The following is a 26,064-nucleotide window of genomic DNA, read 5'->3' on the forward strand; positions in this document are numbered from 1 at the left end:
TAATTTCCTTAGGAAACATGTCACTATTTTTGTTGCATTAGTCACTACAATTGCATGATTGAATTCAAATGGAACCTAAGATATAACACTATAGCTGAGTTTTGTCCATGTTAATGGAGCTTTATATGTATATCCAAATGGCATTCATATAATCAAATTATTGCGTGCCACTCTACAGGCCACCTTGACAACATCAATGCTACTGATGATCGAGGGTGTAAGAATTTGTCAAATGTAAGATATTATGATTGGGTTTTTTTTATTTTTTTTATTTATTTATAATTTTAAGATATGGAATTTAAAATAATTAAATCAAGAATTTTTCTGTTTGTGTATTTCTAGAATTGTTCAGTATAAAACTAGTAGTCTAGTGCTGTGTACCATCTATTAACTACAAGTCTACAATTGAGAATTTGAAATACCAGATTTTGAATTATCTCCATTTTTAGATGGCAAACACGGTGTTTGCTTCTGAAGAGTTTGGCTTTAACGAAATTGAAGATAACTTTAGTTTTTCTGACAAAGGTTGTCTTAGGTTCTAAAGTTTAGGATTTTATGTATTTAGAACTCTAATTTATATTGTTGGCAAACCATGATCAAAATAATGTGTTTAGAAGTGTTTAAAGCTAGCTCAAAGTTGTATGTCAATGTAAAGTTGGAATCGAGTTTAAAGCAGGAAGCACTATGGCTTTCGGTCTGGCTCAATCGATCGAAGCTTAGGCTCGACCGATTGAAGCTCGAGCAGATTGCTTTTCTGCAGATTCGTCCAACTCAGCCCTATTTGTTTTAAAACGTTTTTAGGGTTTCTTATTTGTCCTAAGTATAAAAAGCAAACCCTAGCCACGTTTTAGTATTGCTCATATTGCGGTTTGTATAAATCTCTTGTGAGATCTAGAGGAGCTTTTCTTTACACAAACTTAGGGTTTTCAAGGAGGAGATATTTTTCTACACCTTGATGATCAATTCAGTTGCTGCCATAAAAGTTTAAAGAATACACAAGCGGGTGTGCTTGTAGCTGGTGGGAATCCAAGAAAGAAGGAGTCCGTGGATTCGGAGCTTGCACGTGGTCGTGTCAGTAAGTTCTACTGGTTGGTAGCATTAGGAAGTCTAGCGGGGGTGCTTGTAAGTCCTTTTGTATGAACTTCGATTCTTTCAAGATAGTGGATTCAGGTTTACCTTGAAGATAGCTAGGTCAAATCCTCCCCAGGTTTTTACCGGTTTGGTTTCCTAGGTGATCATATCTTGCATTATTTATTTTTCGCTGCTTTGCATGATTTGATCTTTATTATTGTGATAACCTAGACTTGTTTAATTGGACTAAGTAACAACTTGGCTAATTACCTAGATTTAATCAATTGTTTAAGGGGTCTAAAAACTGTCAAGTGGTATCAGAGCGGGTAGCTCTTCTGTTGTTGATCCTTTGATCACTAAGCTGATCCTTGACCCCTGTTGTCATGGAACATGGACACTCTCTAGTTATTCCTCCTCACTTTGATGAGAATAATTATGCTTACTGGAAAGTAAGGATGAAAACTTTCCTGAAATCCATTGATGAGAGGGTGTGGAACTTCGTTGAATACGGATGGGAGAAGCCCACTACTCCTGTTAGTGAGTGGGAAACTTCTCAAAAAGAAGCAGCTTCGTCTAATAGCAAGGCTATGAATGTGATTTTTAACGCTGTTTCTATGGAGGAATTTAAGAGAATCTCGAATGTTGAGATCGCTCATACTGCTTGGAATATCCTCCAGACTGTGCATGAAGGCATTAAGGCTGTCAAAATAAATAAATTGCAGCAATTGACTTCTAAATTTGAAAGCATTAGGATGTATGGTGATGAATCTTTTGATGAATTCTATGCTAAACTGAATGATATTGTTAATTCTGCTTTTAACTTGGGTGAAATCTATGATCAACCTAAAATTGTTAGGAAGATTCTTAGATCTTTGACTGAAGACTTTAGACCCAAGGTGACTGCCATTACTGAAAGCAAGGATGTGGTCTCCATCCCTGTTGATGAGCTTGTAGGATCTCTTCAATCTTATGAGTTGGATCTACCCAAAACTACCAAATCCAAATCAATGGCTCTTAAGTCAGTTGATGATGTTGATAGTGGTGGATTTGATGATGAGTTCTCTGCTACAGAGATTGCCTATCTTGCCAAGAACTTTAGAAACTTTCTCAGGAATAGCAATAGAAAGGCAAGAGGCACAAACACTGCTGAACCTAGAAATTTTAGGAAGCATGATCCCACTAAGGCTAATAACAATGATAAACCTAGAGAAAAAGTAGGTCAATCTTCAAATAATTCCTTGGGCTCTCAATGTTTTGGATGTCAAGGGTATAGACACATGAAATCTGAATGTCCAACCTATTTGAAGTCTAAGGGTAAGGCTATGGCTGTAACCCTTAGTGATGGTGAAGTTTTTGATCATGAGTCCGATTGTGATGAGGATGGAAACTTCATTGCTTTCACTGCTACTGCTGTAGTTGATGAGAGCATATTTGTTGAAGAGAACCCTTCTGATGGGGAACTCTCTGAAGATGCAGATCTTCAAGAGGCCTATAACAAACTTTGCAAAGTTGCTGCAAAGGATGCTATGAATGTTGAACTTGGCCTAAAGAAAATTGAATCTCTTGAGCTTGAAAAGAAAATTTTGCTTGTTAAATTATTTGATGCTAATGATCTTTTGAACAATGTGAAAACTGAAAACATGCTTTTGCTTGATAAAGTTAAATCTTTGGAACTTAATTTATCTGTTGCTAGATCTGCTAGTTCTAAACTTGATCAAATGTTAAGTGTTCAAAAGTTGTCTTCTAACTGGTTTAGGTTATGTTGATAGCATCTGTGTGTCCGCTCCCTATTCCACTAAGTTTGTTCCTTCATCTTCTTCTTCTGAACCTTCAGTGAGTCAGATAGTGAGTGAGACTGTCAAACCCTCTGTGAGTGAGGTTGCTAAACTCTTAAAAGGTTCATCATCTAGGAAGATTAGGGTTGATCTGAAAGAATCTAAGCCTAAGAAGCCTACCCTATCTAAGGACAAGACACATGATAAACCTGCATGGGTTTGTCACTTTTGTGGAAAGACTGGACACATCCGTCCAAATTGCTACAAGCTGCAAGCTGCTAAGAGAGCAAACAAACCAAAAGTACCTGTGCCTCAAGCACTTGATCCTATGGTACTTATTGGTGATTTGGTAAAGGTTTTAAACCTTTATTCCAATCCTGGAGTTGGTAATCATTCTCAAGTGAATAAGAACTCCAATACTCATGGTGCATCTAAAAAGTTTTGGATGCAAAAGACTCGACCTAACTGAATCTTTCTGACATGGTCCTTGTGCTTCATTGCTCTACCCTTTGTGACCATTGTTCTTTGGTTTTGTTTTTTTTGTGTCTCTAGGATTTGCATAGCTTAACATTCATGCATTTCATTCTAGGTGTTTTTTTATTTTTATTAAACAAAAAAAAAAAAAAGGGGAAAGGAAGCGCATTTTGTTTTACACTATTCTTCTTGGTTTTTGAAAACAAGGTTGGTTAATTTATTTTCACATAACATATCTTTTGTACCTTATTTAGTTTTGATGAGCTTATTTATTGCACTCTACTAGTTGAAGATTTATAGTGCATGTTGTGTGGGAAAGATGTGTATGGTTTTTGATTACTATGTCTTAATCTTGAAGTCATATGTTTTTAAATGTTGGACTTGAACTTTTAGAGAAAGGCATAAATAACCATTTCACCACTGTTCACTAACCAATCATGAACACCTTAGTGTATATCATAAGATTTTGTGCTCGAGAAAGTGTAGCACATGCACAAAAAGAACATAAGGTGAAGCCTCGGTTAAAGTGCTTAATTCTTAAAATCAAAATTGGTGTGTACTATTAGGTTTGATGCCAAACTCACATAACTTAAAATTGGAATGTATATTATGAGGCATAAATACAAGAAACTTACATGATTGCAAGCTTATGATCTAGGAGATGTGGGAGTTATATGATGTAACTCTTTAGGTGATAGTCTCTTTTAAATTTTTTGTGATGAATTTTGTAGACTTTGTGATTGATTGCTATTCACATATCACCTCACATGTATCTCAAGTTTTTGCTAGTCGCACACACTACACGAGTTACTCTTTGCTAAACTTTGTACATGTTATTGTGTGTGTTTATGGTCTGACCAACCAAGTTTTTGCAATCACTTTGAATTATGTGCAAACTAAATTCGTTGCTTGAAAATTTGTGGAGAATGCAAAATTTTGTTTTTGGGAATTTTGGGCTTAAAATTCTTGATTGGAAAATCATATCATCTCATACTCATGCATTTTTGTTCGTAAATTTTAATGCTTTGAGTTAAATCAACTTGTTTTTCAAAAATTGTGTTTTTCCTCAAAAATATGGTGAGCCTCTGCCTGATTCGATCGGTCCATTCTGTTTTTCGACCGATCGAAATTTTAAATTTTTTTTTTTTAAATTTAAGAGAGGGAGTCTCTGTCTGTTTCGACCGGTCGAGGCTGATTTTCGACCGATCGAAACTCGTGAATCAGGTTTTTCAAAAGGCAGAATTGGACTTTTTCAAACTCACTTTTCAAATAGTTCTTTTCTTTTCACTTTCTCCGCGTTGGCTCTTGGCTCCACCATTCAATTTTTGTCGTTTTCCTTCAAGATTTTTGCAAGGTTTTTGTCCTTAGAAGCCGGTATGTCCCTTTTGCCCTTCTTTTTCAAGTTTATTTCTTGTTTTCATGCATTTTTCATGCATTATCATGGGTATTTTCGGCAACTTCAAACTTTTTGGGGTTTTTGATGATTCAAGCCTATTCTTATGTAATTGATCAATGGGTTTTTGTGCCATGATGCTATATTGATGTTCCCTATAGTTTAATTTGATCAATTTTATGGTTTTTGAAAAAATTGGAAATTCTAGGGTTTTAAAGTTGATCCGAATAGGGGATTTTGTCAAATTGGCTTAAATTGATGAAATTGGCTTATCTAATTGATATATTTGGTCATTATTTTTGTTATTATATCATGTGTAATGATCAATTAGTCAATATTTTTTCAAATTGATCAAGTGGTTTCTATAATTTTGGGGTTTTTTGTGTTAAAAACCTTGATGTGCAAGCCAATTTTGTAATTTGAATTTTTTTGACTTAATTCACTGCATTAGAACATGCATCATGATATTTAAACTTGTTCATGCATCATATAGCTTTTGTTTCTATATTTTGTTTTTGTGCTAACTTGTAGTCTGCTCTTGGTTTTGGTCTGTGGTTTTTTTGTTCTTTCGCTCTGTGTTTTGATCCTTATCTTAGCACTATGCCTAGGAAAACTAGAGCTCATAGGACCACTTCCACTTCCTCTGAGTCTCCACCTAGGGTTAAGCTGTTTAAGAATGATAAGTGTAGAGAAGCCTATGACTCTCTGAATTGTAAGCATAAGATCTGGTCTGAGCGAGCAGTTGTTTTAGATCAGCTTGATCCGGCCATTAGGGCCAATTTTGAGTCTAGAGGTTGGTTGCCTCTCTTAGAGATAGATCATCCACCCCCGACCGCCCTGATTAGAGAGTTCTACTCGAACCTCTCTTGCCACATCTATGATTCCAACACCCTTGTTAGGAGTTGGATACGAGGTGTAGAGTTCACCATTACCCCTCGGGTGGTGGCTGAGGCTCTTAGGGTGCCGGTTGTTTGGGATGCTATCCCTATGATGAGTCACCCTTATTAGACGTTGTCATGTCTTACATCACTGGGTCATCTATCCAGTGGGGTACTGATCCTCGGATCACGTCCGCTGAACTTACTGAGACAGCCTATCTTTTCTTTAGGATTGCGTGTCATTCCTTGTGGCCTATTTCTCATTTCCACACCATCCCTTTAGAGCGATGTGTGTTTTTGTACGCCTTTGCTTTTGGAGCGTCCATCAATTTTCCTCACTTGTTCCTTCGTTCTTTGAACGAGGTTTATAGGAGTTCTGCCGTAGGGCATGCGCTGATTCATCCTATTTTCATTCATAGGATTCTGCTCTACTTAGGTCTAGATGGTTTTCCGTCGGGTGAGCCTGTTCATGTGATAGCTCCCATAGGTGCCACCTTTCTTCGTCAGAGGGCTGCTCAGTTGAGAGTTGCTCCTCCTCGTCCTAGAGGTGCGTCATCTAGTAGTGTTCCCCCTCCTCCCTCTTCTACAGGTACAGTTGCTGCTGAGACTTCAAGTGCTGCTGCTGATGCTGATGCTATTGTTCCTCCACCGACTGCTTCGGATGATTCAGACATTCGTTGCACGTTGGATCATGTCTTGACTGTTCAGGCGGCTCAAGGACAGATTTTGGTGGACGTACTTGATGAGATCCGTGTCTTGCGTGCGGAGTTGGCATAGTTTAGACCACCTCCCTTTTGATGATGGATATCTTGTTTGCCCTTTGGCATTCCGTCACAAAAAGGGGGAGTACTGGTAGGTTTTTTGTTTTCAGGGGGAGATTTTTTGTTTTTGGTTGGAGCTTGTGAAGTTTTAGATTGTATCTAGGTGCTTCACTGTGTACTTAACATTTTTAGCTCTTACCTTGTTTTTAATGGGATATTCATGTTAGGGGGAGTTTTATGTTTTTGTTGGTACTTTATTTGTTTCTTGTTTCAAACTGCTTATTGATTTATATTTATGAGTTATTCATTGATATATGTCTTTATTTGTGTGTTGTTTGAAATCAAGAAGTTATTTTGTTTACTTGTATTATTTCCACACATGCGGTTATGCATTTTGTTTAGTGTTTCAGGAAATATACAGGTTGATTCAATGGAGCTGCTGTCTACCTTGCAACTGATGGATAGTAGTTAGGATTGAATTTGGTTTATGAGCATTATTTTGTAAAGGGCTTTTCATTTTGTAAACTTTGAGCTTCTAAGTTGTGTTTTGTCACGGATTGCCAAAACGGGAGTTTGTTAGGTTCTAAAGTTTAGGATTTTATGTATTTAGAACTCTAATTTGTATTGTTAGCAAACCATGATCAAAACAATGTGTTTAGAAGTGTTTAAAACTAGCTCAAAGTTGTATGTCAATGTAAAGTTGGAATCGAGTTTAAAGCAGGAAGCACTGTGGCTTTCGGCCTGGCTAGGCTCGACCGATCGAAGCTCGGGTAGATTGCTTTTCTGCAGATTCGTCCAACTCAGCCCTATTTGTTTTAAAATGTTTTTAGGGTTTCTTATTTGTCCTAAGTATAAAAGGCAAACCCTAACCACGTTTTAGTGTTGCTCATATTGTGGTTTGTGTAAATCTCTTGTGAGATCTAGAAGAGCTTTCCTTTACACAAACTTAAGGTTTTCAAGGAGGAGATATTTTTGTACACCTTGATGATCAATTCAGTTGCTGCCATAAAGCTTAAAGAATACACAAGCGGGTGTGCTTGTAGCTGGTGGGAATCCAAGAAAGAAGGAGTCCGTGGATTCGGAGCTTGCACGTGGTCGTGTCAGTAAGTTCTACTGGTTGGTAGCATTAGGAAGTCAAGCGGGGGTGCTTGTAAGTCCTTTTGTATGAACTTCGATTCTTTCAAGATAGTGGATTCAGGTTTACCTTGAAGATAGCTAGGTCAAATCCTCCCCAGGTTTTTACCGGTTTGGTTTCCTGGGTGATTATATCTTGTGTTATTTATTTTTCATTGCTTTGCATGATTTGATCTTTATTATTGTGATAACCTAGACTTGTTTAATTGGACTAAGTAACAACTTGACTAATTACCTAGATTTAATCAATTGTTTAAGGAGTCTAAAAACTGTCAGGTTGGGAGAGTAAGAAAGAAGTGAATAGTGTGAAACACTATAATTTTAATGGAGCAGAAGATTATGTAGAGTCCTGGGGTATTGATTCCCTTTATTCTGACTTTGGTTTCTATCAAGGGGATTCAGCAGAGGAAGGATTCCTTTTCTCAGAGTATCAAAGACAAGCACAGCAACATGAATCGTTTTCAGATTATGGGCCTGTTGATGATATGCAGTTCGATATTGTGTCTCCACCACTTCAAACATGTCAAGATGAAATTACAAAGCTTGGTGGATTCCCAACTCTTCCAGATGTTGAATTCCAGAAGGAAAAGCCATATGCTTTCTCTTTGGCCACACTTGAACTCCTTAACAACTATGGAAATGGGTTCAAATGGTTGAACGGGGACAGAATGATTGAGCCAAGCAATTGCATGCCATGTGCAAAGGTGGAACGCCGGAAATTGTCAAACTGAGGAAATCATGAGGAAAGCTGGAGAAAAGTTCATCCACTCCTTTTCCCAAACTGCTGATGGTTTGTCCATACTTAGCCATGCTTTTGGTTTTTCCTTCTATGGCCTGTCCAATGAAGAGGCCAAAGATGTGGAGCTTGCTGAATCCCTTTTTACTGCTGCTGAGAAAGTAGCCTGTCAACAGTTTGACCGTGTGAGCAAGTTGCTCAACCGGTGTGATCAGTGGTCTTCCAATACAGGGAACCCCGTTCAGCGTTTGGTTTACTATTTTTCTAAAGCTGTTGGAAGGAGGATTGATCGAGAAACAGGAAGAATCACATTGAAGAGCTTGGGAAAGTCTTTTGATCTTCATGAGGCATTTGATGAGACCAAACCCCGCCAAACTTACATTCTATGAAAGAACTCCCTTTTCCCAGGCTCCACAATTTGCTGGAATTCAAGCCATTGTAGAAAACGTGGCTGAGGCGAGGAAGATCCACATAATTGATTTTAGTATCCGGTCTGGGGTGCAATGGACGATCTTTATGCAAGCTCTTGCAACTCAATCCGAATGCCCTCTTGAGCTTCTCAAGACAACTGCTGTTGGAACTACTTCAAAACATTTAATTGAGGAAACAGGTAAGCAGTTGGCAAGTGTTGCTCAGACCATGAACTTAACCTTTTCTTTCAAGGTACTAATGGTATCAGACATGCTAGATCTCAAAGAAGATCTTTTTGAGCTAGATGCTAATGAAACAGTTGCTGTATTCTGTCACTACTCACTGCATAGCATGATTTCACAGCAGAATCGGCTGGAACGTATAATGGAAGTGGTCAGACGTATCAATCCATGTATGCTGGTGGTCACTGAAGCTGATGCAAACCACAATTCACCTGCTTTTGTGAGCCGTTTCGTTGAAGCTCTATTCTTCTACACTGCTTACTTTGATTGCCTAGAAACTTTTATGAAAGAGAATGAATCACACAGAATGATTTTAGAATCAGAATACTTTGGTGAGGCAATTATGAATATATTGGCAGCTGAGGGAGAGAAAAGGAAGGTTCAAAATGTAAAGATTGACGTCTGGAGAGCATTTTTTGCCCGGTATGGAATGCTGGAGACAGAATTGAGCATGTCATCCTTGTACCAAGCAAACCTGGTGGTTCAGAAATTTGATTGTAAGAGTTTTTTCACGCTTGATATGAATGCCAAATCCCTGATTATTGGATGGAAGGGTACACCAATTTGTTTTCTTTCTGTTTGGAAATTCGTTTGACCATAGTAGAAAGGGAGTGAAATTAGTGGATTAGAATATTTCCTATCTTACCACTTTCTAGGAAATATTTTTTTATTGATTGTGATCATCTCGTATACCATTGTCGACAACCCTATTTTAATTTAACCATACAAAGCAAGGTGCATGTCGTGGTGATAGTCACACATGCCTATGATAATTGCATTACTCTCTTGAACTTGTATGACTATATATATATTTTTCTTTTGCCCCTTTTTCTTTGAAGATTATTTATGGAGGTGATATTAAGTTGTAACTTCCTTTTCCTTACATCATTTTTTTTATGAGTGTTGATAATGACTAAAAGATGGGTGAAAATGCAACCACCATAGTCATGTCTATGTTTTTAACATCTGTAGAGTGGATTGCTGTAGTATATTCCCGGCTCACAGGCATTCACTCTCCAAAAGGAACTCTACCTACCTAGTGTTGGTGTGGATATGTGTTCCAAACACTTTTATTATTATTTATTTTTTAGCTGTTGGAAATTTATGAGTAAAATAACCGTTGAACAATTATGATAAAAATAGCCGTTGGGTAATAATGGATAAAATAACTGTTGGACTTTTATGGGTTATTAGTAACCAATAACTATAGCCCATTATTGTCATGAATAGCCTATATAGTACCCATCATCACACCCTTTCTTATAAGTCATATTTTACTGCTCTATATTTAGATCAGGGACGTAGCTATGCTTAGACCAAGGGGGGCAATGGCCCCCCTTGGCCCAATGAAAAAAATCAAAATATAAAATACATAAAATGTGATTTTGAATTTTTATGCTCTATTTTTGTTCAATACTTCCTTACTTTCACCAAAAATACACTTTCTTTATTCAAATTTTCATTAAATTTTGATTCTTTTTGTGAGTTTCTATCTGTGTTCTAAATGATTTATGAAATTTATCTTAAAGCGTTTGCATAGGATAATTGCAGTTTAAGTGTTTGACGAAATTCCCCAAAGAAGCTTGGAATAAACACACAAACTATATATATATATATATATATATATATTCTTTTATAAGTAGCTTGGATAATTTATATATATATATGGTTGTCTTTGGGTTAATCTATAGCTACGATATGAAGATTTAGGCTATAACAAATTTTTTAAGCATTTGGGTTTGAGTTTATCTCGCCCCCCTCACTCGAAATCCTAACTCCGTCCCTGATTTAGATATACACAATCCTATCATATGTATCTCCCACATATTTTTCTACAATTTATATTTGTTCTAAGGAAAGGCAATAGAGGGTTGTTCTTGAACCTTCGTGAATGGAAGTGCACCCATCATGAAGGCTGATGCTATAATCTAATCCTGGAGGATTGTTTGGCTAAAAGAAACTGGTCGCACCGAGTTTTATTTCAAGTGGCACAAATTAACCTTTAAGGACAACGCTTTCGCAGCGTGATTCTCTAGTATTATAAGATTGTTCTAAACTATCTTTATTTTATATTCTTGCTAATTACTTAGGATATTATTCGTTGTATCAAAACTTGTTTATTCACTAAAATATTTCCAACACTTAGTTACATTCTCTTCATGTCAATCATGGACCTACCACTCTATAAATTGTACCTTAAGTTGTGTCTCAATGAACAATTTACAGCTTAATGGAGATATTCAGTCTCCTTTATTTGTTCAGGGAAAGGATTTCCATCTGGAGATATCCACCTTGGCTGTCTCATACTATCTTTTTTCATCAAGAACATTTCCTTCTTATATTTATCCAAAAGCCCCCAAAAAAAGAAGAAGCATTTTTTAAACATGTAGTCCTAAATGTTATCTTTGTTTAGTTAACACTTATGATAGCTCCAATAGAACATTAAATAGTTAATTTGTATAATACATATGCTCATTGTGAGATTGTTCTAAACTATCTTTATTTTATATTCTTGCTAATTATTTAGGATATTATTTGTTGTATCAAAACTTGTTTATTCACTAAAATATTTCCAACACCTAGCTACATTCTCTCCATGTCAATCATGGACCTGCTACTCTGTAAATTGTACCCTAAGTTGTGTCTCAATGAACAATTTACAGCTTAATGGAGATATTCAATCTCCTTTATTTGTTCAGGGAAAGGATTTCCATCTGGAGATATCCACCTTGGCTGTCTCATACTATCTTTTTTCATCAAGAACATTTCCTTCTTATATTTATCCAAAAGCCCAAAAAAAAAAGCATTTTGTAAACATGTAGTCCTAAATGTTATCTTTGTTTAATTAACACTTTTGATAGCTCCAATAGAACATTAAATAGTTAATTTGTATAATACATATGCTCATTTATCATATCCGAGTGTGTTTGCCTTTCATGAACTCCTGCTGCTGCTACATGACAAACTCCTTGTTTGTACATCCTTCTGCCTGTGATGTTTCTTGCTTTTTGTTTTCCATTTTTATATTTAATCAGGGTTTCAGTACTGGCTGGTATTCCTAGCAAGAGGTCCCTTTTTTCCCCCGGTGGCCAGAAGAGAGAAAGCAGATTTTCTATGTTTAGTGTTTTGTCTTTGGTCTTCATTTTTTTTTATTCTTTTTGCTAAGAATTTTTCATATTCAATTACTACTTTAGTTAAAATCCTTATTATAGTTATCAAAAGAACGATATAACTTATGAGAGTCTTCCTCTCACAATTAATTGATAGCCTCTAGATTTCATTGTCTTATTGTGGTTGGAAATATTATATATATATATATAGAGAGAGAGAGAGAGAGAGAGAGAGAGAGAGAGAGAGGATTGCTATGGGAATCGTTTGTATCATGTTCAAAACTATTAGAACTCTTTCTTGTTTAATGCTGTAAGTTTATGTCTCTCCATGATGTGATATAACACCAAGGTAAATATGCTAGTTTCCATCGTTTAGGTGGCGAATTTTGCGTTTTCTATTCTGCCATTCCTTTTTGAAGAGGGTCAAGAAGAAAGGATCCAAAGAAAGAAAACTTACGTGTCAAGAAAGATATTTTCAAGTCAGAGGCTGGTGAAGTTGTTGCTGTCTATTCCCCAATTCTGCAGCCTACTTGCTTTGAATATCTAAGAAGAATGCTTAGAGATCTCAATCCATGTGTCATGGTGCTCGTCAAAGTTGAAGTTGAAGCTGATAATAATTCACCAACTTTCTTAGATTGTTTTAATGAAATACTCAACATATTGTTAGAATAATGGTTAAATGATTAAATTTACCATTTCCTAACAGCTTAACCTTTTTGAACAAGTAGTAGTTTATCATGGTATTAGAGTTGGTGGTTCTGAATTAGAATTGTGTTTAAGCTTTTAAGATAAAAGTGGAGGTTGTTTTCTTGGGTCAGGAGATACAAAATATTGTTGCAAGTTGCAACTGAGGGTGAGAAAAGAATTTTCAGGTACATGGGGAAAAAAAGTTTGGCATGTCATCTTTTTATCGAGAAGGACTTTTGGGGGAAAATTTTTTTTGCTTGTCCTTATGGGAGCTTCTGCACCCTTGATACAAACGGAAAATGCCTGGATGTTGGGTAGAGAAGGGAAGGCCATTTCTTTCTCTTTCAGCTTTGAAGTTCCACCCAGACAAAGCCTAGGAAAGTATTTTGCAGTATTTACTGTGAATCTCTTTATGTAATGACTAATTAACCCCATAATTTATTTTAAGTGTCCCTCCATAGTGTTCCCAAATTAACTAAAACAGCCAAATTTTTGACAATTCAAATGCTTTTTCTCCTTTTCAAGGCAGGTGAAACAAATTCTAATCAAGATATTGATAATAATAGTTATAGTAACCATAATAAAATCAACGATAACACTAAAAGAAAAACAAAATCCTCTCTTGAAGCCATAAAAGAGAATAGTTTCACAAGTAGAAGAATTAAATTCCAGAATAGTGAAATTATAATATTGAGAAAGCCAGCTCAATCAGTCCAACTGAAACAGCTAGCACTTATATGCATGTGAACTTTCCCAAGGTCTCTTCACTATCTGTTATGGGCTACAAATTCAAAATAGGAGGGTGCAAAACAGCCATGTAGAGTGATTTTTTATTAAGCCTACATAAGCTTATCAAGTCTTACACAAGCTGAGGATTCATACAGCTGCTCATGATCAATAGTCAATTCTTCTTTTGTTTTACATGGTTTAAGGGATTAAAAACCTTGTATTTCAGATTATTTGCCAGTAAATATAGTAGACTAATATTTACGCGCAACAATTACTGAATTTATGACCTCATCTGTTGGATGAAAAACTGATAGAACATCAAATCCTTGAAGATCACAGGGATCAATGACAGGGTAGAGGAATGCACGAGCTCCATGTGCACTCCTGAGTAATAGAATAGCTCCGGGAGCCATGTGCTTAGCTAAGTGATCAATTGCTTGAGCCTTTTCCTCCTTTTCCATGCCTACTAGTGCTGCCAAGAAGACAACTTCATATTCCTTTAAGCCATTTGACACTTCCATAACATCAGCAGTGTGGAAAAACATTCTCTTTGACAAGTCAGGATCCGATGAAACCAAGTTGAGTGCTTTGGAATTTGCCGAAGGGTCAATATCATAGTTATGAAAGCATGTAGTCCTAAGGTGATAAGAGGCCAAGACTATCGAGGTGAGAGGGAGGGGACCAGAGCCCACAAATGCAACTTTTGTGGGTACTTGATTGCAATGCTTGATGAGCATGTCGAATTCTAAATGGCCAAGTTTGAGGTAATTGGAATAGTAAGGAAAGAGGCTGATATGGTTAAGTGGGTTGTCATGGGATGCAATGAAGGTAGAAAAATGGCTTTCTAAAAGTCCCTCAGCCTTCCCACAAAGTTCAATCAGCTTAGACCTGATTTCAAGAACTCTTTTGCATAGCTTGGTAACATCTATAGGACATGGTGATGTACAAGTGAGTACAAGTTGAGTGAAGAGGGTGTTAACATGCTTTGAGGGATTGAGGTTTTCTAAGCTTGAAATTTCATCGTAGAGCTCACAAACTTTTCCCACCAAAATCTCTTGTTGATAGTCCATGAAGATACTGAAAAAATTAACAGTTCCAAAGGAAAAACTTAGTCCTCTCCAAGACACTCCCTCCACGATAATTTATATGCCTGTCTTTCCTTGTAGATGGCTACTTTTTTCTTGCTAAGTTTGTAGATGTCCATTCATTACCATAGTGTCCACTCATAGGATGGCACAATGTGATTAAAGAAATTTTTTCTTAGTAAAAAACCATAACCAACTACAAATTGGTCCAAGCCACAATGGAGAAGGGTCGCCAAGGAAAAGCTAAAAGTACTTTTAGCTTTTCCTTAGTCCAAGAACCTCGTAGGAGTTCTTCACAGCTTCAGCATTACTAACTAAAGAAGCTTATTGAAAATCCATTAACCTATGTTGGTCTTGTCAAAACAGGTCATTGGAGGTAGATTTGAATACAGTTGTTTCAACGAAATGCTCACTCTCTAATCGATAGCCATACAGTAGGAACAAACACTGCCCCCCTAAAATAAAACATGAGAAGACAATTTTATGTTAAAAATCTTGTGTGTAGCTTGTGATAAGGAAGTGAGTTTGTGTTTTAAATGGACTTGTACCGAGAAATTTTACAATTTTGATCTTCTTGTTATACCAATCAAATAAGTAATTCGTAAGAGATTCTCTTATAAGGGAATTTCAGAATTATTATCTATAATTGATGATTTTGTTTTATTCTGGAGGTGAATTATATGGAATCCTAGGGGCAATTATCAGTTGAATACCTTAAAATTCGTGTTTATACATGTCTCAAAGTTGCATTAATTTCCTATAATTTTTTTTTTTTTTACTCATTTTGCTCAAAAATTTCAGCCTAAGACGCAACAAGAAATTTTCATAGGAAACTTCTATAGTGGCCAAAAAGCCATAATAAAGTCATGACTGACGAGGCACCATGAAAATGAGTTATTCCCTCATATGACTTCCTACCACTGAACAAAGTGTATCGTAACATCGTGTCACCATGCAATGGGAGGAAATGGGATAACACAACTTTACGTTATTTATTACAGAGCCATTTAAACCACCATTCTTAAATCAAAGGTGGAGCTAGGCATCATATAGAGCAATTCACTTGCAATATAAAATTCACTACAGTGAAGTGTTTGTAAAATTTAAGTTTCTCTGTTAAAGCAATCCACATTAATCAACACAAAAGGCAACGCATTCATTCGATTTTATGAGTCTATTATGTCGACATTTCATGGCATCATAGCAGCTAGTTCCCCGCAACTTTAAAATACTGATTAATTTATGCTGTTGCTCTCTGTATCTATGTTAATATTTTATTGATAATCTTTAATTGGCAAACCAGAACTCGTGCATCTTATCATCATGGTTGAGTTAAGCTATTGGCTCCCCCAGGTCCCCATTCATGCTTTTGCCCTTTGAATTTCTTATCAAGCTTCAGACACAGACATTGGTTTGCTCTAGTAGTTCATGGAAAACGCTGCAACAAATTATTTACTAGTGTCACTAGATAGCAGTTGAAGTAACTGTCCTCCAAATCAGTATGGAGAAAAATTCTGTCCTCTAAATATTCAATGATACACATTATTGGTTGTTAAGAAAACAATAAAACTGCCAACCAATCTATAGGAACCATCCCATCCAAAAGTTGGCTACCAACAATCATAATGTGGTGATTGCTAGGCATTTTTCCAAAAACTAATGGTCAGTTTGGATTGAGGGGAGGCAGGGAGGGGGAGTAGAGGGATCAATGCAAACTGACTATATGGGATCAATGCAGTGTGCCAAAGGTCCTAAAAACCAGCTGGTGCAGCCTATGAACACCCTAATTTATATTCATAGTAGCTAGTTCCCTGCAACTTTAAAATACTGATTAATTTATGCAATTGCTCTCTGTATCTATCTTTAATTTTCTATCAATAATCTTTAAGGAAGCAAATCAGAACTCGTGCATCTGATCATCACGGTTGAGTTAAGCTATTGGCTCCCCCAAGTGGATTTATGATTTTTGCCCTTTGAATATCTTACTAAAAGCTTTAAACACAGACATTGGTTTGCTCTAGTAGTTTGTGGCACAAAGTGTATCATACCATCGTATTGAAAAGTTGGCTACCAAGAGACGTGATGTGCCAATCGCTAGGCAATTTTCCAAAAACTAAGGGAGGCAATTTTCCAAAAACTAAGGGACTGATGCAGCATGCCAAAGGTCCTAAAACTGGCTGGTGCAGCCTATGAACACCCTAATTTATATTCATCCTATCTCTTCATGGGTAAACTAGCTTAACATCTAGAATGGAAAAAATTCTAACATGATTTTCATGGAAAAGATTCAATAAAATAGCCCACAAAGAAAACACAATGATACACATTGTTTAGATTGAATACAAACTATCTCCGCACAAACTATTAACATGTCTATTAATAACGGATGAAAGAATACAGAGCATATTTATGATACTGTGTCATAACCAATTCCTAATGTTCCATTTAGAGTAGAAAATTACACTGTTTTTGCAGGCCATGTGGCTTGAGCTGACATAATAATTCCCACCATCACTCCAAACAACCCAAGTGCACTACCAAAGATTTCGATAACAAGAATCTTTACAAAAAGAGAGAAGTTTTGAGCATCAGACAAAGCGCAACTGCGCAACTGCTTCCAATGATTCTCACACATAGCCTGTTGTCAAAAGAAGAATCTGCACAATTGTAAGAGCAAGGGAAAAAAATTTTAGTGTTAGTTAGGAGAACTCCATTGGAGGATCTAAGAGTAAAAGAAAAGAGATTTGAACCCGCAGACAAGGTTTAAAAAGCCCACAATAATCCCAGAGGCAAAGATCGCATATCCTGCTCTAAGAGACTTAGGTACATAAATCTGTGATTTTGGAACACTCTAACTTTGTTTGTAGAATAATTGCCACAATAAAGCCATAAATTGCAACAGCTTCACAAAAGATAACACTGGGGGAAAAAAAATTGGAGCCATCAATACATAAGAGGTATAACAGGTTTGTACCCCAAAATAAAAAGTAGCTATACATTAGAAGTGCAAACAGAAAAAGTGCTTTGTTGGACCTAATTCAAGGTATCATCAAAAGTATCTTCATTTTTTAATTTTCTGATAAATCAAGATATCAACAAAAGTATCAAGATATGCAGATCATTTGCAGCCTGGTGTTAAAATTTAACATTGTGGGGATTATTAGACCATAATATATGATACTTCAAAGCAGAAACCCAGTTACCCCCAAAAAAAAAAAAAACTACAAACACATACTGGGGTTTCTCATTTCATCTATAAAGAGACGTAATTGCTTATACAGAAGCATATTTAGGGCGTTTACCTACTCCAACTAATAATGAGCTAAAGAAGTCTATATGCAAGCTTGTACATTTACTCTCTCTCTCTCTCTCTCTCTTTCTCTCTCTCACACACACATGCATACACATACAATCAAAGTTCATTCTTACTCTGTGATGCATGTTGTCTCAATGCGGTTCCTATACATGAATTAGTTGGTGAAAATGGAAATTGTTTTCTAGCATAGTTTGAAAGAATGCTAGAAGCCCCCCTCCAAATTAAAACATAAAGCTAAAAATATTTGTATTCCTCTTTTCTCCTCTCTTTCCTTCTTCTCTTGTGGTAATGGCACCTGAGCACAATTAAATGTTCCCTTTTCCTTCTTCCATACAACCCTTAATCAAACTCTTCTCCTTACCAATCAGAACTCTAAAACCCTGGGGACTTTTTCTACCAAAAAGTCATCAAACCAGCTTTTGATTCCTAAACAAAACTATATCTGTATTTTTCTAACTTCTTGTTTGCTTCAAGAAATGGTCTTGTTCTTTTTCCCTATCTTATCAAACTCTAATCAATTTTGAGCCCTAACCCTTTCTTCTAAAACCACAAATCCTAATGACTTTTTAAACCTATCATAAGCACGTGTAAACAGGTTTACAAAATTTTTCCTGCATCACTAAAGCAGCGAATACTAGGTTAACGAGTAAGTTCATGTTCTTCATAATACACAAATACAATACACATTTACAAACAATTTCAATTCTAGCACGATAATCTAGGAAGCACTGATACTACAAATTAGTAGCCATATCCATATCTGATACATATCCAATCCAGTGGATACTTCTTTATTTTATTTATTATTTCTCTCCATCTCTCTTAACCACAAACTCTCTATGAAACTAAGAGTTTGTTAAATAGTTTATTATTTAGACATATTTTATGTATCTAATCTTTTTATATATATATATATATATATATAATTGTTAAAACAAGTGGAAAAGGGGTTTGAAACCTAGTTCCCCTCACAAGGGAAACCTAGTAATGCCAATAACGTATAAAATTCTTCTTCTAAATAAAAAGGACAAGATTCTTGGCATATGTTAAGCATCTTATCATTTCTCATTTATCTATGTTAATATTGGTAAAATTATTAAATTCACAATTTTCTATTAGTTTAAGTTTTCGGATCTTTGTGCGATGGCAAGTGCCTTCCACCAAAAGTGAGAACTTGCATGTTCAAGTTTGGAAATCAACCTCTCCAAAAACAAATTGGGGGTAAGGCTACCTACCATGACCTCTATAGAACCCTGCAAAAGTGAGAATTTTATACATTGGGTACAACCTATTTTTTTAAGCTTTTGAGACATTTATCATGGTATTAGAACAGGCCATCATGAGTTCAAACCTGTCTCTGCTCTATTCCGTGTGAGTAGGAGTGTTAGAATATTGGTTTAAGTGTTTAATTCAACATTTCCTAACAACTTACACTTTTGGGATAGTCACTAATTTATCAATCTATTGAACTAAAAATTTACATAATATGCACTTAAAATTACTCATTTATATCTAGATTAATTAAAATATTCAAGACATAGAAATTTCGCAACTAAAGTGTGTTATCAAGTTCAAAATCAAATTTAACCAAAACCCAAAAGCTAAAATGACCATTAAAAAATTTTAAAAATAAAAAAATAAAAAACCCAAAAGCTAAAATAAACATATATTATAAACACTGAATTTGTTAAAAGTATTTAGATTTAAATTCATTATCGAAAAATATAAATTTTAAATAAATAAATAAATAAATAAATAAAAGTAGAAGAAGAAGAGGCAATGGTACCTAACTAAACTCTTGGTACTTGGAAGGAATATGGGGAGCTTTGATTGCAGCACCGATCAAACTGCTTCCGGTTATATAAATGCCCCTAAGAATCCAACATAATTACAAAATTAGGTTTTCAGAAACTTTAAAAAAGATATTCTATAATAAAAAAAAGTTAAAAATAAAATATGATGATAGAAAAGAGAGTAAAAGGAGATACAAGGCGGCGCCGAGGACAGATACGCCAATGGCGACGGAAATTATGACGGCGGCGAAGGTGTAGGGTAGACATCTTCACAAGCGCGTGGGGCCACGCGCCGCTCTCCATGGATGCTGCTTCTGTTCTGTGCCTGACATGAGTTTAGCGTCAGAAACCTCATTGGTTAATGGGCCTACACTAAAATGGTAAATTAGCTGGTGATACTCATGGGCCTGATTTGGCGTTGGCAGGCCCAAATATTAAGGGGCTTTACTATCGGCTCATCCAGCCCATTACAAAATATGTTAAAAGGAGAGGTAACTTCTGGGAAATTGTGAATGAAACAATATCACTTTTAGACCATACTTGAATTATAAGAGTAACAGTCCGATACAATATTCTTTACGCCTTGAGAAGATTTTAATTTTGATTGTTGGATTTTAATTAACTCAATTGTAAGGTCTCTTATGTTTTAACAAGAGTTTGAGTTTAGCTTATGGCAGCTTTCCACCTTCTCAAAAAAAAAAAAAAAAAAAAAAAAAAAATAGCTTATGCCAAAAATAAAAAATTTATTGGTGTCAAGGAAAATAATAATGAGCAATTATTATTGAATGGAATAGATGTTACCCAAGTTTTTTTTTTTTTTTTTTTGAGAGAGAGTTTCAACGTATGGCGTCCAAGATGCTACCTAGATTTTAAATCCTTATTTTGTGATTGAAACAATACCCTTACTTGGATGGTTGGACCTATTAGTGAGACTAATTTTATTATGCACTAGTTGGTATAATAACAAAGTTTAGTTTCAAACTAGTTTGGAAAAATTTTCCTCTAACTCATTATGTGGAAATTTATAAAATTATCAATATGTCTTATTTAAACAAATCACATGACTTATAAAAGAAAATACATTTAAATAAGTCACATAACTTATCAAAAAAAGTTATATAACTACACATGTATGATCTCTTTAATCCCAATATAGTAAATTCACATTCATTTTTAGGGGAAACCCAGTACCCATTTATTGCTTTTTTTAGTCAGGGCAAAACCTAGGTACATAATTTGTCCTTTTAGTTATGCGTAGATGCATGTGGTAACAATTAATTCTATATCTCTTTAAATTATGACTAGTAATCGCATTCTATCACTTGTGCTTGTAATACTATGGTACTGTTTTTTGGAAAATGGTTCCAAATCAATATGAAGCGAAAAAATTTTTTATAAGAGGATGGAAAATAATAGGTATTCCCGGAGTACCATAAATGCAAACTCTCCCTCTCATATAAATGGTGGGTCCCATCATGAATTTAATTAGTGAGATCTACCATTCATGTGAAAGGAGGAAGTACACATTTATAGTACTCCGGGAGTACACAATAATTTCCCTAAGAGGACAAAATCCATGTGGTGATTGAATTTACTATGATATTTTTACTATATATATATATATATATATATATATATATAAAGGAAGTGATATCCTAACCTTCTAACAAATTACTCCACTCTCTATCTATTAGAGTAAGTTATAATTAAAAAACCTTATATATGATATCAATTGTACAATGCACCAATTAAAAATTATAATTTCCAAATCATAGCTCCAAATATATTTGAAATTATCTTTTCTGACCCATTAGATAATGAATTATAAAAATCATCCTTTTATATTACTTAAATAAGTCACAAATGAAATTGGAACAAGATTGATGAAAAGAAACTATTTTCTTTACAAATTCATTAAAAAAAATTACACGACACCAAAAATTAAAAATTGTGTAGAAAAGCAAATGATGGAAGCTGCTTACACGTGCCATCGGAGTTTGGCACGTGGTGAATTTTGCTGTTTCATGATTGGCACGTGTACTTACTGGAGAAAATAAAAGGTCAGTTTTGCTTGCGAGTTGGCGAGAGTCAAATTGGCATCAACACAACACAAGAGAGTGAGAGTGAGAGGAATGGAGGGAAAGAAGACGAGGGAAGAAGTGGAGAAGCGCGGAATGATAGACACGTGGATGAGGAAGCACCGACTGATTTACACCGGAGCTACAAAGCACCCTTTCATCCTTAACATTCGAGATGGGACCGTCGATCTCGAAGCCTTCAAAACATGGCTGGTTGGTTTCACTTTTTCTTTTACTTATTATACATTTTGTTCTGCCATATTTCACCTTTGCTTTTATACGCTGTTTGAGTTTGCGCTTTCGGTGGAACCGCTATCTTAAACTACGGTTTAAACCATTAAGGACACGGTTTTCTCATTTCTGTTGTTAGTTATTGTTTTTTTTAAAAATTTTTTACACTCCAGATGTTTTGAAAATGTTATTAAGATTTTGTTGTCGATCCTACAAATTTTACTGTTTATTACACAGTTACATAAATTGTGCTTCAGTATTTAAAACACACACAGCAACAACAACAAAACTAATTAAAAAATTAATTTACTGTATTATTGACATGGTATGGCATTAATGGACCAATCAAATTCATTGTTATATCTGCTAAAATTAATATTTTTAGTATTTTACAATTTCTGTTCATTAGTTGTTAGGAAACTAGCTATATTATAGCTAGTGGCTATATGTGTATGTACTGGAATATATCATGTGAGTATAATAGATTAGTGTTGCTAGGAGATTCAGTTAGTTGTTACTGTTAGTTACACTGTTCAGTCAGTTACTGTTAAGCAGTTAGTGGTTAGTTTTGGGGGGAAAATATGGGGTTGTATTGTATATAAGCTGCTATGATGATCAATAAGAGGTATCCAAGAAATTAACCAAGTTTGTTCTCTCTATCCTTCTTTAACTCTCTCTCTTTCTCTGGAGGTAATTACCCTCGAAGTGACTGTCATTCTCTTCTATTCCCATTCTTCCTTCCATTTTCTGAATTGTCAAGCACTTAACACTAGTTCTTGCTAAAGACTGACTTAAATTCTTTTTTTCTTATTTAAATTGATGTTAGGTACTTCAAATTTTTACATAAGTCTTACGCACTAATGCATTATTTATTTATGTTATTAACAGTGGCGACAATCATATTGATGTTCACACTTATTTTGAAAGCATTTAGCTTCATTTTTTAATTTGTAGTACATTTGGAATTTTCCTTTTTCTTTTGGTAGGGACAAGATTAAAAATTTGCAATACATTTATCAAATTTTGTAATTTGTAGTACATTCAACATTTCTTTTTTGCAGGGACAGGATTACATATTTGTTAGAGCCTTTGCCCCATTTGTGGCAAGTGTGTTGATAAAGGCATGGAAGGAGTCAGATGATAGTAGTGATATGGAAGTCATATTGAGCGGCATGGCTTCTCTAAATGATGAGATTGCATGGTTCAAGAGCGAAGCCGCCAAGTGGGGTGTTCAACTATCTAAAGTTGTCCCTCAGAAGGCAAATCAAGATTATTGCCGGTATCATATCGTCTCTGATACTAGTATGACAAATAAATTTTAATTTCCTCTATTACATTGGTTGCGAATGATGCTAGGGGTATTACAAGTTTTAAAACATAAACCTTAGAAACTGGCGTGTCACTTTTAAACACAAAACAGAAAGAAAATTGAGAAATATTTTTATTATGTTGTTGATGACATCACTCGCATTAATTATCATGTAAGGTTGTAAGCCATTTATGGTATAATTGGTAGTAGCTTTAACATTTTTTTATTGGTTATTGGATTATGAACTCTTTTATTGATGTAAATGAATATACCTGAAGGGCTTGACAAACAAATAAAGTTTGATCCGGCTGAACTACTCTCTAATGTTTGTAGTGCTGGGTTAAAAATTTCAGTGCCTATTTGAGTTGTGTCCATGGTTGTTCCAGTGTTCCATGTTATATAGCATGTCCGGGCCTGAATAGTAGTCTTATCTTATTAGCCATAGACATGAATCTTTCGGATTGCCTAAGGTGGAGCTGATCCCCCTAGTTAAGGTCTACTATGTTAGATGTTGTCTCTATTTTAGATTATACTTATTGTAGTCACACGCATTTCTGCGAGTTCCCTCAAGTATTTTTGTCCTTCTTGTCCTTCACTTTGAACAACTATTGAGATGAATCTAGAAGATGCTAGTACAACTTCGTTTCTGCAAAGAGATGCTTTTTTTAATTTATCTTATTTCTAATCTAAATCATCAACTTGTTTTTCTTTGCATCAAAGATGACATCTTAATAGGCCTTCAAAGGCCATTCCTTAGAAAATTAAGCATTCTTTGGATTCTGTTTCCAGGTTCAGTATATAATTCATTTATTGTAGTTATAATTTAACTGTTACATGGTGTGCTTACAGATTTCTGGAGAGTTTGATGAGCCCAGATGTTGAATATACTGTGGCTATCACAGCCTTTTGGGCCATTGAAGCTGTTTATCAAGCAAGCTTTGCCCTCTGCCTGGAGGATGGCTCCAAGACCCCTGCTGAGCTAAGGGAGACTTGCCGAAGATGGGGCAATGATGGTTTTGGTCAGTATTGTAATTCTCTTCAGAAAATTGCTAATAGGCGTCTAGGGAAGACACCTGATGATGTGCTCACGAAAGCTGAAGTAACTTTACTACGTGTTTTGGAATATGAAGTTGAATTTTGGAACATGAGCCAGGGGGCGGCTTGATCAGCCTCAGCTTCAGAAACCTCACATTATGTAGTGATCTGGTGGACTCTATTGCACTGAGTAAGAGTATAAAATGCTAAGAAAATACAGTATAGTATAGTATTTCCTCAATCTTTGCTCTTTAGGATCTATCAAAACATGTATATTTTGGTCCTTCCTCAGCTTTTCCGTTTTGCCTCATCACTTTGGTGTGGAATGGAACATAGGCAGTAGTTTGTATGTACTGAATATATATACATGCTTATGCTGCTTATAATTAAGCTGGTAGCATATGGACAAGCAGCGAGTGTGAAGTTAATGCTTTAAATGTAGCATTATGTGCTCTTAGTTTTATAAGTTTATGAAAAGGGCTTTACAACCTGCTCCTGTAAAGTTGCATTTTACTGGAGAGATACCAGTAGCAATATGATAACTTTCAAATTCAGAGAAACCTTGGAATTAAAAATGGGCAATCCTGAGCCAAATCTTATTTTACGAAAACAAATAAGGGTTCAAAAGAAAGCGAGAATAAAAAAAGGATAGGTGCAGGGACTCAATGGAAGTTGTTCTAAGAAGTGGGGTTGACTTCTTTACGTTATTACATTTGCGGAAGAGGCAGATTTAGACAACCAACGTCAGCTACGAGTTCACACCCCTACCAACGGCTGCCTTTGGTAACCTTGCCTTCTTCAATGATTTCACGGATGTAATGAAATTGAACCGCAATATGCTTTGTCCTCTTATGAGAAACCGTGTTCTTGGCCAAACAACAGTCATGCTATGGCTGATCTTCCCCAAGGGCTCACATCGATGGGAAGTTTTGGCACCTTGATGTCGGCTCTTCGCCACCTGAGGCTGTAGTATGTTCCTAGGGTTGGGTTGTTCGCCCATTAAAGTGGTATGTGAGCTGGGTTTAGAACGTCGTGAGACAATTTGATCCATATCTGGTGTGGATTTTTCCAGAAATTTCTTCCATAATGGTACAAAACAATTGTCTCATTGGACTAGATACACAAATCACTTTAAATACAAGAAGTCGAGTGGAAAAAATTGGTCCAAGTGGAGATAAAAAAAAAAGGATTGAACTTAAGTTAATAGTAAGGAAATGCATTCATTTCCTTTGCATTGACCCGATTTATATATATATATATATATATATATATAATACCATCGAAGTGAAACGAGCAATCTAAAGAAGAACAAGGACTAGACTTTATTAGTAACAAGTAAATCTTTTGTATGTAAAAGAAGTCTCAATATATATTTTTTTTATTTTTGGGAAAGAAAAGGCAATTGCAAGGTTTGAGATGACCTAGAAAGCGGGAAAGAGAGGTGAAAAAAGAGAACTTAAGGAAGGTCTCTCTCTACCTCACTAGCTCTTGGATTCCATGGCTAAGGCTTACTTTGGCAGATTTTAGGTGAGGGTGGAGGAGTAGGGTAGAGGGTGAGTGTAAGATAGAACCTCAGGATTCTAGGGAAATTTTTGAATATAACAAGGGTGGTGCCCTCGTGCTCTAGAACTCCTTAACTTCGGTTGAACAAAAAAGGTTAAATCTTGCGAAACTGTAGCATAGGCAAAACCCAATAGCCCACCCAGAGTTTTATCTTCTCTAGTCCTGCAAGGAAGCCCCATTTCATTCCCCTTGGGAATGCTCTCTTATTTTATTTATTTATTTTTTTCCTTTCACATTTCTCATCAAAGAAATA

General features: G+C 35.6%; 2 protein-coding genes, 1 long non-coding RNA gene and 1 pseudogene across 4 annotated transcripts; 2 read left to right on the plus strand and 2 right to left on the minus strand.

The window, feature by feature from the left end:
* Positions 1 to 405: 405 nt before the first annotated feature.
* Positions 406 to 9,558, plus strand: LOC126690238 (DELLA protein RGL1-like; annotated as a pseudogene).
* A 3,713-nt stretch (positions 9,559 to 13,271) lies between these two features.
* Positions 13,272 to 14,545, minus strand: LOC126688920 (nicotianamine synthase-like). Its single transcript, XM_050383857.1, has one exon. It carries the CDS (start codon positions 14,469 to 14,471, stop codon positions 13,653 to 13,655), a length of 819 nt encoding a protein of 272 aa, XP_050239814.1. The 5' UTR covers positions 14,472 to 14,545; the 3' UTR covers positions 13,272 to 13,652.
* Positions 14,546 to 16,837: 2,292 nt separating this feature from the next.
* On the minus strand, positions 16,838 to 19,955 carry LOC126688923 (uncharacterized). 2 transcript variants are annotated; one of them, XR_007644374.1, is made up of 4 exons: positions 19,791 to 19,955; positions 19,589 to 19,673; positions 17,237 to 17,405; positions 16,838 to 17,143 (listed from the first exon to the last, which is right to left on the minus strand). It is a non-coding gene; the product is annotated as an uncharacterized LOC126688923 (long non-coding RNA). The 2 variants fall into 2 exon arrangements; XR_007644375.1 differs by lacking the exon at positions 17,237 to 17,405.
* Positions 19,956 to 21,669: 1,714 nt separating this feature from the next.
* Positions 21,670 to 24,736, plus strand: LOC126688922 (probable bifunctional TENA-E protein). The gene is made up of 3 exons (XM_050383858.1): positions 21,670 to 21,886; positions 22,966 to 23,183; positions 24,063 to 24,736. Exons 1-3 carry the CDS (start codon positions 21,728 to 21,730, stop codon positions 24,376 to 24,378), a joined length of 693 nt encoding a protein of 230 aa, XP_050239815.1. The 5' UTR covers positions 21,670 to 21,727; the 3' UTR covers positions 24,379 to 24,736.
* Positions 24,737 to 26,064: the final 1,328 nt, after the last annotated feature.

Source organism: Quercus robur, chromosome 6 (assembly GCF_932294415.1).
Source record: "Quercus robur chromosome 6, dhQueRobu3.1, whole genome shotgun sequence".
Classification (NCBI taxonomy): domain Eukaryota; kingdom Viridiplantae; phylum Streptophyta; class Magnoliopsida; order Fagales; family Fagaceae; genus Quercus; species Quercus robur.